Below are 17988 nucleotides of genomic sequence, written 5' to 3' on the forward strand. Positions count from 1 at the left end.
TTGTTACTACAGGTGTTATTGTTAACTATAGCTACATATAAATAGAAAGTTGCTTGCGTGAAGGAATAAAACAAGAGTTTAAATTCTATGCGCTGACGTTGTATCAGGTCTTAAATTAAAGTTAATTACATATAACTCTAAATAATAACATGGATCGAGTGTATATAACTTAAACCTATAAAATTTACTACCAAATTTTGTTCGTGTTTCCAATATTACGAGCCTGCGAAAATCAGACCAGCCATATTCGTTGTAGATGTGGTTCTTTACGTACTAACTGAATTACGTAAACTCCTGATATAACCAAATTAATTGACAAGGAAAGGACCCAATCCAACCCCCCCCCCCCCCCCCCCCCAAAGTTCAAGAAAAGATGTAAGGTATGTATTTACGCAGCTTTATGGCCAAGTGACGCCATGTACTAGAATTTGATAGAGAATATTAACCGTTGACTAGATAAAACAACCATGTGCAAGATGACTTATAAAGAAATAATATGCAATTGTACGTAAAAACATTTACATTATAACACGAAACAATAGGCTCACTTTTCTCATTCTCAACTCCTATAAAAAGGTGTTGTCCCTAGTGTAAATCGCATCAACTCAAATACAATTCCAAGTATTTCAACAACACATTATTTACTAAATATCTCTGCATATATTCAAAAAAAAGGAAGAAAATGGCTCGATCACTATCTGCCATTTTCTTCTTATCAATGCTCGTATCAATGGCTATGGCCACAGCTCCTGGAAGTTCTTTAACGGCTGCCCCCGGCGGCCCGGTAATTACTCCACCTGGGATTGCTAACAATCCGAGCCATTCTCATTGCTCTGATGATGAAATTAAGCAATGCAAAAATCTACCTCATGTTTGTCCCAAGTTCTGTCCTAATGGCTGCATAACTGAGTGTCGTTCTTGCAAACCTATTTGCATTGATGGCCCAATCCCACCTCCCTACACCCCTCCAACTACCCCAACCCCACCTCCCTACACCCCTCCAACTACCCCAACTCCACCTCCCCACACCCCTCCAACTACCCCAACCCCACCTCCCCACACCCCTCCAACTACCCCAACCCCACCTCCCTACACCCCTCCGAGTCCAACTACATCTCCAAAGAAGGTTAAGTGCAAGAACAAGAGTTACCCAAAATGTTATAATCAACAACATACATGCCCTACCACTTGCCCTGGCACTTGTCAAGTTGATTGTGTCTCTTGCAAACCTGTTTGCAGTAAGTTTCTCTACTCCATATATACTTTCACAGTACACTATATCTTTTATACGGGTTTAACCATTATATCCGCTGACAATATAAATAATATTTGGTATAAGTAAATAGGTGTGGGTTCGATTTCCGCTAACTTTGCCCTTCTCCTTCAAAACCGTCCTATAAAAACAAGTAAATATAATCTTTTACAGTATCAATCTAATTAACCTGTTGCAGTAAGTTGTTTTTCTTATTTTTGAGGTAATTAGTTCCACTTGTTATGATCATTTATCTGTAATTATTTTTTAGACGACAACGTTTTAAGTGCATTATAGAAGTTAAACTATTTTTCTATTGATTAACGTTGCATATCAATGTAATTTAACTTACCATAGCAAGTTATTAGTTATCATTTATTCACGTTACTAGTTAATGCTTACGTAGAAAGTATTACAAGTGCCCTAATTATGCAAATTTTTTACATTATTAGTTCACATAACTTAAACTCTTCTTTCAGTATATATTTGTTGTTCTTGGCTAGGCTAAATATTCGATTACAAGATTTTTTAACTTATTGGAAACACAGGTTGTGACACTCCAGGAGCAGTTTGCCAAGATCCACGTTTCATTGGAGCAGATGGAATTACCTTCTATTTCCATGGCAAGAAGGACAAAGATTTTTGCCTGGTTTCAGATTCTAACCTCCACATCAATGCCCATTTCATAGGAAAACGAAATGAGAACATGAAGAGAGATTTTACTTGGGTTCAATCCATTGGTATCCTTTTTGGTACTCACAAGATTTCTGTTGGGGCACTTAAGACAGCAACATGGGATAATGCCAATGATCGCCTCTTCCTCAACTTTGATGATGAAACTATTGTTCTTCCCGACAACGAAGGCGCAAGGTAGTATTTAATTATATTACGCATGAGGCTGTTTTCCTTTCATGAATCAAGCATGCGAAATTAGCTTTGTTCACACTTAGCAGCTACTAAATTATCTTATATCTCGACAGGTGGGAGTCAGAAACTGGACCAACAGCCTCCATTACTCGAACCAGCAGCACCAACGAAGTCGTGATCGAAGTTGAAAACATTTTCAAGATTACAGCCAAGGTGGTGCCAATTACAGAGAAAGAATCCAAAGTTCATAACTATGGCATAACACAAGACGATTGCTTTGCTCATCTTGAGCTTGGATTCAAGTTTTTGTCACTCAGTGATGAAGTGAGTGGTGTTTTGGGCCAAACTTATAGAAGGAACTACGTGAGCAGAGTTAAAATGGGTGCTTTGATGCCGGTAATGGGAGGTGACAAAGACTTTGCAGCTTCAGGACTTTTTGAAGCTGATTGCTCTGTAGCTAAATTTCAAGCAGAAGAATCTTGGAATGAGGATTTGTTGAATTTGGAGCTGCCTAGCTTGAGATGCAACAGTGGGATTTATGGACGTGGAGTTGTTTGCAAGCGCTAGAGTTTCTTGATTGAGCATTGTTGCTAATAACTGACTAAAGATTTCTAAAGAGAATAAGGTTAGAAACCATGGGAATGTAACAAGAACTATTGCTCAATGGAAAAGTATTAAGTTGGCGAAAAAGAATAAGATCATTGTTTTTCTTTTGTAGTTGGAAAGTTGTATTCTAAGTAATTCACGGAAAAGAGCAAAGAATTATACTGTATTATACTTCTTCTTCTAATAAGATCATAGTTTGACTCGGCACGGAGTTTAAGGAAAAAAAGAAAGACTTTTGAAATTTGTGATCCTAAAAGCTTAAGGGGTAAAGCTTTGTGGGGCCATGGCTTTTGTGTGGCTATAAAAGTTTCTCATTAAGGATAAAATGGATAAAATGAGAAGTTTAAAGTTGAATTATTTCCAAATTTAGAAATGTGTCATTTATTTTGGAACAGACTAAAAAGGAAAGTACCTCATTTAATATAAAACGGAAGGAGTATTTCTAATTTATTCATGGAAAATGACAAAGTCTAAAGAAACAGAGTTGTGGGCGTAAGAAAGGCTACCTCTGGATAACTCAACTCAAAGGCTATGAGACCTAAGCGCAACCCAACTGCGCCCACCACCCCATGCTGTTGTTAACTACGGAGTAGCATCTTAAGACAACTAATCGTTTCAACTCAAAAAACTCTGTAAATTCCTTGAAACATACTAATTCATACTTTCCTAATGCAAGAAATGAGTAATTATTCGCGGTAATCAAAATTACAATATAAAAAAAGGGAATCTCATATAAATGTCCAAGATAAGTCCTAACTTACCAACCACTAGCCATTAATCATAGACTTACCAAAACTAGCAAAACACATATAAAAAATAAAAATCCAAATAAATAAGGTTCTTTCTCTTCAAGAATCACACGCAAAGATCTCCTTCCATATTTATAAGCGCAATCAGAAACATTAGATGCAAGATGAAAAGGAAATTCATGGATGAGGTAGCAAACAAGGTAATGAAATAAAAAAAATATATCCAAAAAAATTCCAAAAAATCTAAGCAAAAAAGGACTTTTTCAATGGGTATGACTGAAATCATTTAAAACATATAGATGAGTCAATATACAAAATTTGAGGAAGACTGGAGGCGATTTGGAATCAAAATTCATAGTTAAAATCGAGTTCGTAAAATACTTCTGCGACATATGTATCGAACATATATCACGCATGTATCACACACACAGGTGTACATGGATATACATGTGATACACATTTGATATAAATATGATACATATGTGATAAGCAGTGTGATACACATATTATTTTTTTCATGTTCATCTTCTACTTCGAATTTTCAATTGAAACCACCTCAAAACTCCGTCAAATCATCCAAAAACTGAGATTCAAACTCCTTAAGATGTACCCAATCTATTCTAATAACACCCACTCAAAAGAAAGTAAGAATTTGGCATTTTTTGGCTACAAATAGCTAATTGACTAATATTGCTAATAGGGGTGGGCATCGGCCGGTTCGGTTCGATTCATGAAGTTCGGTTCGGTTTGTTCAGTTTTCGATTTTTTATTTGGTGCACCAATAACCGAACCAACATTAGTTCGTTTTCTTCGGTTTTTGCTAATTCGGTTCGGCCGATTTTCGGTTCAATTCGGTCGGTTTGATCTTGTCGTATTGAGCTTTTAAATCGGACATTTTCTACTAAAAAATATGACTAATTTCATGTTTTAGTGCAACTAAAACTTAAAAATGTGATACTTATAATATGACTAGCCAAACCATTTAGTTGATGTAGGAAATATAAATTTATTTGACAGATATTACTTACAATATAACTATCTCATAGACAGCAACATTAGTGACGCGCAAGCAAACAAAGATGAAAGGTGCATTAGCAAAATAAAAGGGATAATTTTTAGAATGTGAGACTTTATTTGGGTTTGGGCTTATAATGTGAATATGTGAAAAAGTTGGGCTAGACAACTTAAGAGGAGCCCAGAGGCTAGGACCAATATTAGAAAATTTCGTTTTTCCGAAGTTGCAAAACCGAGCACCGAATCGAACATAGAAATGTCACGACCCGAATTTCCCACCATCGGGACCGTGATGGCGCCTAACATCGCACTCGCTAGGCAAGCCAACGTTAGAGTCCTATTAAACTTTTTCCTTTACATTTTATAGCTAAAACTAACAAAACTAAATCAAACGGAAATAATTGCGGATGTAAATAATAAAGCGGCCATCTATATACTATTAGCAAATACCGAACTGTTACCACCCAGAAACTGGTGTCACAACCCACGAACATTTTATGAATAACTACAAGTATGGGTCTGAAAGAAAAATACATCTGTCTCGAAGGAAAATAAAACAGAAATGTAGAAACATAGGAGGGGACGCCAGGGCATGCGGACGCCTGCAGGACTACCTTGGGTCTCCTAGATGAATGCTTGCAACCGACCTCTCAATCAGCCACAACCAGCTCCAAAATCTGCACAGAAAGTGCAGAGTGCAGTATCAGTACAACCAAGCCCATGTACTGGTAAGTGCCGAGCCTAACCGCGACGAGGTAGTGACGAGGCTACGGCAGGGCATATACAATATAACCTGCAACAGTATATAATAAAGCAAAAAGGAAATACGGAACGAATTGGAACAGTAACTTGCAACAAAGTAAATACGGAACCCAAACATCTTGCCAGTACTCAGCTATAACCAATCTTTAAGAGAAATACAATACTAGAGGAGTAAATCACAGCATAAGAAGAATACATAAACAACAAATGATGCGGCGCGCATCCCCATCCCACCATATAATCAGTAACAATATGAACATTCACCCTTATTACTCCTTGTTGCGGCGTGCAACCCGATCCCACCAGTCCACCCTTATTACTCCTCAATATATCACCCTTATTCCTCCTGTTGCGGCGTGCAACCCGATCCTACTTGTCCACCCTTATTACTCCTTGTTGCGGCGCGCAACCCGATCCCACCAGACAATCACATTTCACCCTTATTCCTCCTGTTGTGGCGTGCAACCCGATCCCACCATATCAGTACCAATCACACAATAAGAACAAGTATTTCACAATTTAGCTCAAACCCTCCACAACATTTATACCTCAAACCAAACCAAACGGAATCTATACGATTATAAAATCTCATCAATTATTACTACACAGCGAGACCAAGCAAAATGTATCATGAAACACCAATAAACCAACTTAGACAAATAATGTAACACAATGAAACTACGGAACAATTAATACCTTCAATAAAGAAAACAACACCTAACAAGAAGCAATAAGACATGGAAGCATCAATAAGCATGTAGCAGTTAAGACAGGAAGATAATATATTAGAAATGGGGAAGGGAACAAACTAAACAAATAATTTGGAGACGCATAGGTACTCGTCATCACACCTATACGCCACACACATGGAATTTCACATAGAAAATAAGTCGGGGATCCCTAATCCCTCGAGTCAAAGTTAGACCAAACACTTACCTCAATCCAACGGCCAATTCAAAGCTCAAATATCTCTTTTCCTCTAGATTCCACCTCCAATCCACTCGTATCTAGTCACAATTAACTTAATAACATCAATTATCGCTAAAGAAATGAATTCCAATGCATTATAATAGGTTTCCCAATATTTTCCCCAAAAAGTCAAAAACCGATCCCGGGCCCGCTTGGTCAAAACTCGAAATTCGGACCTAAACCCAATTACTCATTCACCCCCGAGCCCGGATATACAATTGGTTTTGGAATCCGACCTCAATTTGAGGTCTAAATCCCCAAATTTTGAATTCCCTAAGTTCTACCCAAAAATCCCCAATTCCACCATGAAAACCCTAGATTCTTGGATGAAATCTTGTAAAAAGAAGTAAAAGAGTGAAAGAAATGAGCTAAAAATCACTTACTTATGTTTTGGGGAAGAAGAAGTGTTTAGAAAATTGCCTCTTATGTTTTAGGGTTTGAAAAATTGAAGAATGAATGAAAAATCCCGTTTATATAGCATCCTCTGATCCTCACTACGCGGTCCACGAACTTCCCAGTGCGGCCGCGAAAATCTTCACCACGGTCTGCGAAGTTCCCACCGCGGCCGCGTTCCTCTATCGCGGTCCGCGAACTTCCACCGCTGCCGCGTTCCTCTACCGCGGTCCGCGAACTTCCACCGCGGCCGCACTTCCAAGATCCGAGACCTGCACTCTGCAACTATCCAATACCAGATTTTCTAAGTCTAAACATCCCGCAGCCTATCCGAAATTCACCCGAGCCCTCGGGGCTCCAAACCAAACATGTACACAGGTCTTAAAACATCATACGAACTTGCTCGCGCGATCAAATCTCCAATATAACACCTAGAACTACGAATTTAGCACCAAATTGCATGAAATTTTTTAAGAAAGTTCAAAACTTCTATTTTCTCAACCGAAGGTCCGAATCACGCCAAATAAACTTCGTTTTTTACCAAATTTCACAGACATGACTTAAATATTATATTAAACCTGTACCGGGCTCGGGAACCAAAATACGGGCCCAATACCAACAAGATCAAACATTAATCAATTTCTTTAATTCCTTAGATTTTCAGTCTTACAATTTTCATCAAAAATTCATTTCTCGGGCTTGGGACCTCGGAATTCGGTTCCGGGCATACGCCCAGGTCCTATATTTTACTACGGACCTACCGGGACCGTCAAATCATGGGTCCGAGTCTGTTTAACCAAAACGTTGACAAAGTCAACAAAAATCAACTTTTTAGGCCAAAAATTATTATTTCTTCCATTTTTTATATAAATGCTTTCCGGATACACGCCCCGACTGCGCACGCAAATTGAGGAGAGATAAAATGAGATTTTTAAGGCCTCAAAACACGGAATCGAGTTCTAAAACAGAAGATGAATTTTTGGGTCATCACATTCTCCACCTCTAAAACAACCGTTCGTCCTCGAACGGACATATAAAAGTACTTGAGCCGGTAAAAAGATGAGGATATCTGCTCCGCATATCGGACTCAGACTCCCAGGTAGCTGCCTCAACAGGCTGACCTCTCCATTGAACACGAACCGAAGGATAACTCTTCGATCTCAATTGACGAACCTGCCGGTCTAGAATAGCTACCGGCTCCTCCTCGTAGGTCAAATCATGGTCCAACTGGATAGTGCTAAAATCTAACACGTGGGATGGATCGTCGTGATACTTCCGAAGTATGGACACATGAAGCACTGGATGTACCGCTGATAAGCCTGGTGGCAATGCAAGTCTATAGGCCACCTCTTGCACTCGATCAAGAATCTCAAATGGCCCGATGAACCTAGGGCTTATCTTGCCCTTCTTCCCAAACCGCATCACACCCTTCATGGGGGACACCCGAAGCAACACTCTCTCTCCGACCATGAATGTTACATCACGAACCTTACGCTCGGCATAACTCTTTTGCCTGGACTGAGCTGTAAGAAAGTCTATCCTGAATGATCTTAACCTTATCCGAGCATCCTGCACTAAATCTGTACCTAATAACCGAGCCTCCCCTGGCTCAAACCACCCAACCGGCGGCCGACACCATCTACCATATAATGCCTCATAGGGAGCCATCTGGATGCTCGATTGATAGCTGTTGTTGTAGGCAAACTCCGCTAACGGAAAGAACTGATCCCAAGAACCTCCAAAGTCAATAACACAGGTGCGGAGCATATCCTCCAAAATCTGAATGGTACGCTCAGACTGTCCGTCCGTTTGAGGATGAAATGCTGTGCTCAACTCGACCCGTGTACCCAACTCATGCTGTACTGCCCTCCAGAAATGCGAGGTGAACTGCGTACCTCGGTCAAAAATGATAGACACAGGCACACCATGAAGACGAACGATCTCAAGGATATAGATCTCTGCCAACCGCTCCGAAGAATAGGAAACTGCCACAGGAATGAAATGCGCTGACTTGGTCAGCCTATCCACAATAACCCATACAGCATCGAACTTCCTTTGAGTCCGTGGGAGTCCAACAACGAAATCCATAGTGATACGCTCCCACTTCCACTCAGGAATATCTATCTTCTGAAACAAACCACCAGGTCTCTGATGCTCGTACTTTACTTGCTGACAATTCAAACATCAAGCTACATATGCAACAATATCCTTCTTCATCCTCCTCTACCAATAATGCTGCCGCAAGTCCTGATACATCTTAACGGCACCCGGATGAATAGAATACCGGGAACTGTGAGCCTCCTCCAGAATCAACTCACGAAGCCCATCCACATTAGGCACGAAAACATGACCCTGCATTATCAAAACTCCATCATCTCCAACCGTAACCTGCTTGGCATCACCGTGCCGCACTGTGTCCCTAAGGACAAGCAAATGAGGGTCATCATACTGCCGATCTCTGATACGCTCAAACAAGGAAGACCGAGCGACTGTACAAGCTAGAACGCGGCTGGGATCAGAAACATCCAACCTCACGAACTGATTGGCCAACGCCTGAACATCCAAATCAAGCGGTCTCTCCGCGACTGGAATATATGCAAGGCTACCCATACTAGCCGACTTCCTACTCAAAGCATCGGCCACCATATTGGACTTTCCGGGATGATACAAGATGGTGATATCATAGTCTTTCAATAGCTCCAACCACCTTCTCTGCCTCAAATTGAGCTCCTTCTGCTTGAACAAATACTGCAAAGTCTTATGATTCGTGAACACCTCACACGACACGCCATATAAATAATGCCTCCAAATCTTCAGCGTGTGAACAATGGCTGCTAACTCTAAGTCATGAATTGGATAATTCTTCTCGTGAATCTTCAACTGTCGTGAAGCATATGCAATAACCTTGCCATTCTGCATCAACACCGCACCAAGTCCAATACGAGATGCGTCACAATATACTGTATAGGTCCCTGAACCTCTGGGCAACACCAACACCGGCGTCGTAGTCAAAGCTGTCTTGAGCTTCTGAAAGCTCGCCTCACACTCGTCCGAGCATCTGAACGGGGCACCCTTCTGGGTGAACCTGGTCATTGGGGCTGCTATAGATGAAAACCCCTCCACAAACCGACGGTAATAACCTGCAAAACCCAAGAAACTCCAGATCTCTATAGCTGATATGGGTCTAGACCAGTACTTGACTGCCTCAATCTTCTTAGGATCCACCTGAATAACCTCTGCTGATACAACGTGACCCAAGATAGCAACTGTACTCATCCAAAACTCACACTTCAAAAACTTAGCATATAACTGGCTGTCTCTTAGAGTCTGAAGAACGATCCGAAGATGCTGCTCATGCTCCTTTCGGCTGTGGTAGTAGATCAAGATATCATCAATAAAAACAATCACGAAGGAATCCAGGTAGGGCTTGAACACCCGGTTCATCAAATCCATAAATGTTGCTGGGGCATTTGTCAACCCAATGACATCACTAGAAACTCATAATGCCCATATCGAGTCCGTAAAGCTGTCTTAGGGACATCGGATGTCCTAATCCTTAATTGATGGTACTGGACCTCAAATCGATCTTCGAAAACACTTTGGCACCCTGAAGCTGATCGAATAAGTCATCAGTCCTCGGCAATGGATACTTGTTCTTGATGGTGACTTTGTTCAGTTGCCGATAGTCTATGCACATCCTCGTCGACCCATCCTTCTTCTTTACAAACAACACCGGCGCACCCCAGGGCGAGACACTAGGTATAGTAAAGCCCTTATCAAGCAAATCCTGCAACTGCCCCTTCAATTCTTACAACTCTGGCAGGGCCATGCGGTACGGAGGAATAGAAATGGGCTGAGTGCTTGGGGACAAATCAAATGCAAAAGTCAATATCCCTGTCGGGTGGCATCCCCGGCAGCTCTGCAGGAAACACCTCTGGGAACTCCCGAACAACTGGCACATAATCCATAGAAGGAACCTCCGCACTAGAATCACGAACATAAGCCAAATAAGCCAAACACCCCTTCTCGACCATACGCCGAGCCTTCACATAAGAAATAACCCTGCTGGTAGAATGACCAGGAGTCCCTCTCCACTCCAATCGAGGCAACCCCGGCAATGCTAAGGTCACGGTCTTGGCATGATAGTCCAATATAGCATGATAAGGTGACAACCAATCCATCCCCAAAATAATATCAGAATCAACCATATCGAGAAGTAGGAGATCTACGCTACTTTTAAGACCCTCAATAATAACCATACACGAACGATATACACGATCTACAACTATAGAATCCCCCACCGGTATGGACACATACACGGGATCACTCAAAGAATCACGAGGCACAATCAAATATGGAGCAAAATAAGATGACACATAGGAGTATGTAGATCCTGGATCAAATAGAATTAAAGAATCTTTACTACAAACCGAAACAATACCTGTGATAACAGCATCGGATAACTCAGCCTCAGGCCTGGCTGGGAAAGCATAACATCGAGGGTGGGCCCCACCACTCTAAACCATATCCCTAGGACAACCTCCTGCTAGCTGGCCTCCACCTCCAACGGCCTGGCCTCCACCTCTAACGGCTTGACCTCCACCTCTAGCGGCCTGACCTCCACCTCTAGCGGGCTGACCCCTACCTCTGGCTCCCTGACCCCTACCTCTAGCTGGCTGGGCAGGCGATGCCGGAATCATGGCACGAGAACTCTCCTGCTGTGACTGAACACCCACTAATCTCGGACAAGTCCTCCGGACATGCCCGTACTCACCACACTTAAAGCATCCATCCGAATACTGCAGCTGAGGAAACTGAGACTAACTCTGACGAGCGGGCTGACCGCGATAATAACTCTGAAAAGGAGGTGCTCTGATAGGAGCTGGCGGTGCACTATAAGCTGGCTGCCCTGAAGGAGGTACATAAGGACCACGACCCCCTGAAGCTCCATGGGATGTCTGAAGTGCTAAATGAAACAGCCTGGGATGATGGCCCCTACCAAAACTACCCCGGCCTCCAGATGAGGCCCTACTGAATCCACCGGAGTTACGAGGCCTCTTGTCAGACCCCTAACCACTCCCCTGAGCCAAAACCATCTCAACTCGTCTGGCCACATTGGCTGCATCCTGGAAAGAAATCTCACTCCCTTTCTCCTTTGCCATATGCAATCTGATAGGCTGAGCAAGTCCCTCAATAAACCTCCTCACCCTCTCTCTCTCGGTGGGAAGTATAAGAAGTGCATGGCAGAACCTGACAGACGAAAAGTAGCAAAGTCGACCCTGTTGGTCTCTACTATCCCCATGTTCCGTAAAACCTCGTGATAACTATCCATATAGTCCTAGGGATCCTATGAAGATGTACCACCATAGGTAGTGGTGAAAAGCTTGGTAAACCTATCCAATCTCCACAAGGCATCAGAAGACATAGCTGATCCATCACCGGTCTATGCTGCAATACCCGGCGGGACTACCCCAACTGGCTGAGCTGCTGGAGTCTGAAACTGAGGAGCCATCTGCTTCAGAGTGTGAGTAGCGGGAGTCTGTGCTTCTCCCCAGCCCGAGAGACAGCTGGTGCTACAGGAAACATGCCGACCTGAGTAGCACTCTCCATAAGGCCCACTAGACGGACCAAGACATCCTGAAATACCGGGGTAGCAATGAACCCCTCTGGAACCGGAGCTGGCCCTGCTGGAACAGTTTGGGCCGGAGCCTCCTCATCAAACTCTACCTGAGGCTCCGCCGCTGGTGCAGCTGCTCGAGCTTTGGGTTGAGCCCTGCCCCTGCCTCGGCCTCTAGCATGGCCTCGGCCTCGTCCTCTGCCCCTCGTAGGAGTTGCCACTGGGGGCTCGGGCTGTTGATCAGCTGATGAAGCGGTACGCATCCTTGCCATCTATGAAGGAACAGAGTAGAGAGTCCAATTAGCATTGAGAGATCAAATCGCACGATAGAGATGAATAGAAGTGAAATTGTTCCTAACTTTGTAGCCTCTAGGGGATAAGCATATACGTCTCCGTACCGATCCCTTAGACTCTACTAAGCTTGTTCATGAATTGTGAGACATAGGAAACCTAGTGCTCTGATACCAACTTGTCACAACCCGAATTTTCCACCGTCGGTACCATGATGGCGCCTAACATCGCACTCGCTAGGCAAGCCAACTTTAGAGTCCTATTTACCTTTTTCCTTTAAATTTTATAGCTAAAACTAACAAAACTAAATCAAACGGAAATAATTACGGAAGTAAATAATAAAGTGGCCATCTATATACTATTAGCAAATACCCAGAAACTGGTGTCACAACCCACGAAAATTCTATGAATAACTACAAGTATGGGTCCGAAGAAAAATACATCTGTCTCGAAGGAAAATAAAATAGAAATATGGAAACACAGGAGGGGACGCCAAGGCATGTGGATGCCTGCAGGACTACCTTGGGTCTCCTAGATGAATGCCTGCAACCGACCACTCGATCAGCCACAACCAGCTCCAAAATCTGCACAGAAAGTGCAGAGTGCAGTATCAGTACAACCGGTCCCATGTACTGGTAAGTGCCGAGCCTAACCTCGACGAGGTAGTGACGAGGCTACGGCGGGGCATATACAATATAACCTGCAATAGTATATAATAAAGCAAAAAGGAAATACGGAATGAATTGGAACACTAACTTGCAAAAAAGTAAATACGGAACCCAAACATCTTGCCAGTACTCAGCTATAACCAATCCTTAAGAGAGTTACAATACTACAGGAGTAAATCACAGCAGAAGAGTACATAAACAACAAATGATGCGGCGCGCATCCCGATCCCACCATATAATCAGTAACAATATAAACATTCACCCTTATTACTCCTTGTTGCGGTGTGCAACCCGATCCCACCAGTCCACCCTTATTACTCCTCAATATATCACCCTTATTCCTCCTGTTGCGGCGTGCAAGCCGATCCCACCTGTCCACCCTTATTACTCCTTGTTGCGGTGCGCAACTCGATCCCACCAGACAATCACATTTCACCCTTAATCCTCCTATTGCGGCATGCAACCCGATCCCACCATATCAGTACCAATCACACAATAAGAACAAGTGTTTCACAATTTAGCTCAAACCCTCTGTTGGCCCAAGTAAAGGTGAGTTTTGAAGACTGACAAAGGAACTCAGACATGGACCAGGTCCATCCTAGTGAAGCACAAATATGGTCAACTCAAGCATGTGAGATGCACGTGAAGGAGATAAACCTAACTTACCAGAAATGATATCCCCTGATCCTGATCGAAAAGGTTGGATATTGGATAAGGAGAAATACTCCTTACTCAAAGAGAACATGGTTTAAGGGAAGGATAGAGTTAGAGATTGAGATCAGCTAGAACTCCTCCGCCAAGGAAGAGTAGCATCAGAATTCTAGTTAATCTCTATTTACTAACTCCATAAATATCAGTGTTGTTCTCTTTTACAGGTAACGCACATAAGCAGAAGTTAAACGTGAATTGAGAGCAAAATAGCAAGGCAATTTTGCAAGCAATTTGTGTGTGATTCAAGCGTGCAAACCTGAAGCTACTTGAACCAGATAGAAGAACCAGTTCCAAGTGTCTGTCTTTTATTCTAGTTCAATTGTAGTAGGTGTTTTCATATTGTACCTTTCAGCTTTATCTAGAAGCAATTGTATTAGGTACTCAGAGTTTTCAAGTTAGAGTTAACTTGAAGTTGTCACAACAGTTGACGCTGTGTGCTACAACGAGATTAGAGTTAATCCTAGGTTTACAAAAGAGTTTTTGTAAATGCAGTTTTTAGCTCAGTGATTTTAGTGGATTGTTTCGGAAAATCCTACTGGAAAGTAGGTCGTGGTTTTTTCACCTTTTGAGCCAGGTGTTTTCCACGTAAAATCTTTGTGTTCTTTAATTTCTATACTTATTATTCCGCAACAGTAGTAGTTGGAACACATAGAAGAACCAGGTCCTTCTATAATCAAATTAAGTGAAAAATTGGGCACCATATAAATCAGCCCCCATCTTGTGTGGTATTGAAGTATAAAACATCAATTGGTATCAGAGCAGGTTATCCTTGAAGAGGCTAACACCTTAGGAATAGATCTAGATGAGTGCACTACTTGGAAACTGGGAAGGATAATCCACTGCTAGGCCTCCACTCTTTAATGGACAGTACTACTCCTGGTGGAAAAACAAGTTGAGAGATCACATCATCGGAGAGGACTATGAACTCTGGGACATTGTTACTGATGGTCCCCTGGCTACCATGAAGAAGAATGCTGAAGGAGTGGATGTGCCAAAGACTAGAGCTGACTGCACTGGTGAGGACTTGAAGAAGTGGGAAAAGAATGCTAAGGCCAAGAAATGGCTTGTGTGTGGACTTGGTCCAGACGAGTACAACAGAATTCAAAGCTGTACTACTGCTAAGAAAATTTGGGACACTTTACAAGTGGCTCATGAAGGAACTCACGGTATTCTCAATATGAGAATTTCACCATGAAGGAAAGAGAAACCATCCAAGATATGTATACAAGGTTCACAACACTAATAAATGAACTTAAGTCTCTTGGAAGGATTATCCTTGAGAAGACAAGGTTGAGAAAATTCTGACAAGGGTTTTGCCAGTTACTTGGGAAAGCAAATCACTGCTATTCAGGAATCAAAGAACATTGCCACTCTCAAGTTGGACGAGTTAATTGGAATTCTCACTGCCTATGAACTGAGAAGGCAAACCATGAAGATGGATGTTCCCAAGAAAGAAAGAAGCCTGGTTCTCAGAATCGCTGAAGGTGCAGATCTAGAGGAAGATGAAATAACTATGATCACGAGGGACTTCAAGAAGTATCTAATGAGAGGAAAGGGTTCTTCAAGAGGTGCAACTTACAACAAACCAAGGGTCCCTGAAAAATAGACCAACGAGGGCTGTTATAAATATGGTAAGACTGACCACATGATCAAAAACTATCCTCAATGGGAAATTGAATGGAAGAAGGAAAGGGCTGAATGAAGAAACAGGAAGAAGGAACAGGTTCATTCCAAGAAGAACAAAGGATCAACGAAGGCTATGGTTGCTGCCTGGGGAGAAAGCTCAGATGAGGACTCAGAAGATGAAGATGGAGATGAACAAGCACTTATGGCCATTAGAGAATCAGATGATAAACAAGAGGTATGTGTGATTCATCTCAAAGACAAGATTAAATTTTTGTCTAAAGAAATGCTATATGAGTTTCTGCTAGATTTCATTGATGAGTCTGAGGTCAAAAACAATGAAAAGGAACAGATGTCTAAGGAATGTGTAATCTTGAAAGCTAAGTGCAAAAATCTGGAACACAGGGCTAGTGAAAGTGATAGTAAAAATACTGAGTTGAAGAACCAGGTTCTTGAACTTGACACCACTGTGTTAGAGCTTAGATCTAAAAATTTAAAACTGAAATTAGGAACAGGTAAAAAGAAAGATGATCACATACACCTCACCTTAGAAGAAAATTTAGGAAAAATGAAGGATGAGTTGTACAAAAAAGATGAGCAGATAAGAGTCCTAAAAGAAGATCTAGGCAAGGTTAAGCATTAACTAGACAGAACTTGCAAATGCAATAAGTCCTTTGATGCACTATCATGGCTACAAGAACATCACAGTAGCAATAAGAGAGGACTTGGCTATGCGACCCCTGCACGTAAGTGGGATCCCAAAAGCAAGTACACCACACTTCCTGAGAACAAAATCTGCACACACTGTGGTAAGACTGGTCACTACGAAAGTAAATGTAATGCGAAAGAAAAGGCCAGTCAAAAGAAAAAAGCCTTTGTTCAAGGAAAAACTAGGCTGCCATGATGGGCTAAAAAGAATTTAATTCACCTTTTTGCCTATAGAAAGGGACCCAAACTAGTTTGGGTTCCTAAGACTAACCCCCGATTTCCTTTCGCATGTCCAAGTGAAGGGGAACAACCAAATATGGTACATGGATAGTGGCTGCTCAAAGCATATGACTGGAAGCAAGAACCAGTTCCTTTCACTTGAGGATCTAAAAGGAGGTAATGTCTCCTTTGGAAATGGTAAGAAAGGTGAGATCATTGGGGTTGGAAAGGTAGGTAAGACAGACTCACATTCCATTGAGAATGTCTACTTGATAGATGACTTGAAATATAGCCTAATTAGTGTATCACAACTGTGTGACAGAGGTAACTTGGTAGCATTCACCTCTACCAAATGTTTTGTGATAAATCTTACCACTAACAAGATTGTTTTGCAGGGAAAAAGTGTAAACAATATATACATTGTAGATTTGTCCACTCTTTAGGAAAATAAACTCACTTGCTTAAGTGTGTTGAACAATGATCCCCTCCTTTGGCACAAAAGACTTGGACATGCAAGTCTAAGTCAACTCAACAAACTAGTCTCCAAGGACCTGGTGATAGGGCTGCCTAACATCAAATTTAAGGAAGACAAAGTTTGTGAGGCTTGTGCTAGGGGGAAGCAGGTAAGATCCTCTTTCAAAAGCAAGAAAATGGTAAGCACGACCAGGTCGATGGAACTGGTTCATATGGATCTCTGTGGTCCAATGAGAACATTAAGCAGAGGTGGTAAAAAATATGTGATGGTGCTTGTTGATGATTACTCTAGGTTTACTTGGACATTGTTTTTAACATCTAAAGATGAAGTATTTGACATGTTTACTTTTTTTGTTAGAAAAGCTCAGAAGCAACTAGGTAATCAACTTGCATCAATTAGGTCTGATCATGGAACTGAATTTGAAAATGCTAAGTTTGCTGAATTTTGTGATGTGCATGGCATAGATCATAATTTTTCTGCCCCTAGGACTCCACAACAAAATGGAGTAGTTGAAAGAAAGAATAGGACACTTGAAGATATGGCTAGGACTATGCTTCTTTCTAGTAAACTGCCCCATAGCTTCTGGGCAGAAGCTGTAAATACTGCATGTTACATCATTAATAGGTGCATGACTAGACCTCTTGTAGATAAGACTCCCTATGAGTTACTTAAAGGGAGAAAACCAAATATATCCCATCTTAGGGCATCTGGATGCAAGTGCTGTGTACACAACAATGGAAAGGACTCCCTAAGTAAGTTTGATCCAGAAGTGATGAGGGAGTATTATAGGGATATTCTTCACATAGCAAAGCTTATAAAGTGTACAACAAAAGAACTATGTGTGTAGAAGAAAGTGTACATGTAGTTTTTGATGAAACTAACATTCTTTCTGAGAGACAGGAATATGAAGATGAAGCTATTGGGCTGGTAAAAGGTTTAAATGAAGTCACAGCCCTAGCTGAAGCTGCACCAGAAGAAGGAACAGGTTCTTCCATCCAGGGCAACCTGATATGGGGAACTGAACAAACAAGAACTGAATCTAATTCCCAAATGGAACCTGTCCA

The 17988-nt window shown here is 41.9% G+C and overlaps 1 protein-coding gene across 1 annotated transcript; it reads left to right on the forward strand.

Annotated features, from left to right (window-relative positions):
• Positions 1 to 580: 580 nt before the first annotated feature.
• LOC109219743 lies at positions 581 to 2929 on the forward strand. The gene is made up of 3 exons (XM_019384216.1): positions 581 to 1238; positions 1801 to 2122; positions 2233 to 2929. Exons 1-3 carry the CDS (start codon positions 683 to 685, stop codon positions 2684 to 2686), a joined length of 1332 nt encoding a protein of 443 aa, XP_019239761.1. The 5' UTR covers positions 581 to 682; the 3' UTR covers positions 2687 to 2929.
• The last annotated feature ends 15059 nt before the right edge of the window (positions 2930 to 17988 follow it).

The sequence above is a fragment of the Nicotiana attenuata genome, unplaced genomic scaffold (genome assembly GCF_001879085.1).
Source record: "Nicotiana attenuata strain UT unplaced genomic scaffold, NIATTr2, whole genome shotgun sequence".
NCBI classification, from domain to species: Eukaryota; Viridiplantae; Streptophyta; class Magnoliopsida; order Solanales; family Solanaceae; genus Nicotiana; species Nicotiana attenuata.

Bases quoted from the DNA above. Each gene is read 5' to 3' on its own strand.
- LOC109219743 (XM_019384216.1), top strand. From the start codon at position 683: ATGGCTCGATCACTATCTGCCATTTTCTTCTTATCAATGCTCGTATCA. The intron at 1,239-1,800 runs GTAAGTTTCTCT...TTGGAAACACAG, and splicing joins CTCTTGCAAACCTGTTTGCA to GTTGTGACACTCCAGGAGCA. The intron at 2,123-2,232 runs GTAGTATTTAAT...ATATCTCGACAG, and splicing joins CCCGACAACGAAGGCGCAAG to GTGGGAGTCAGAAACTGGAC.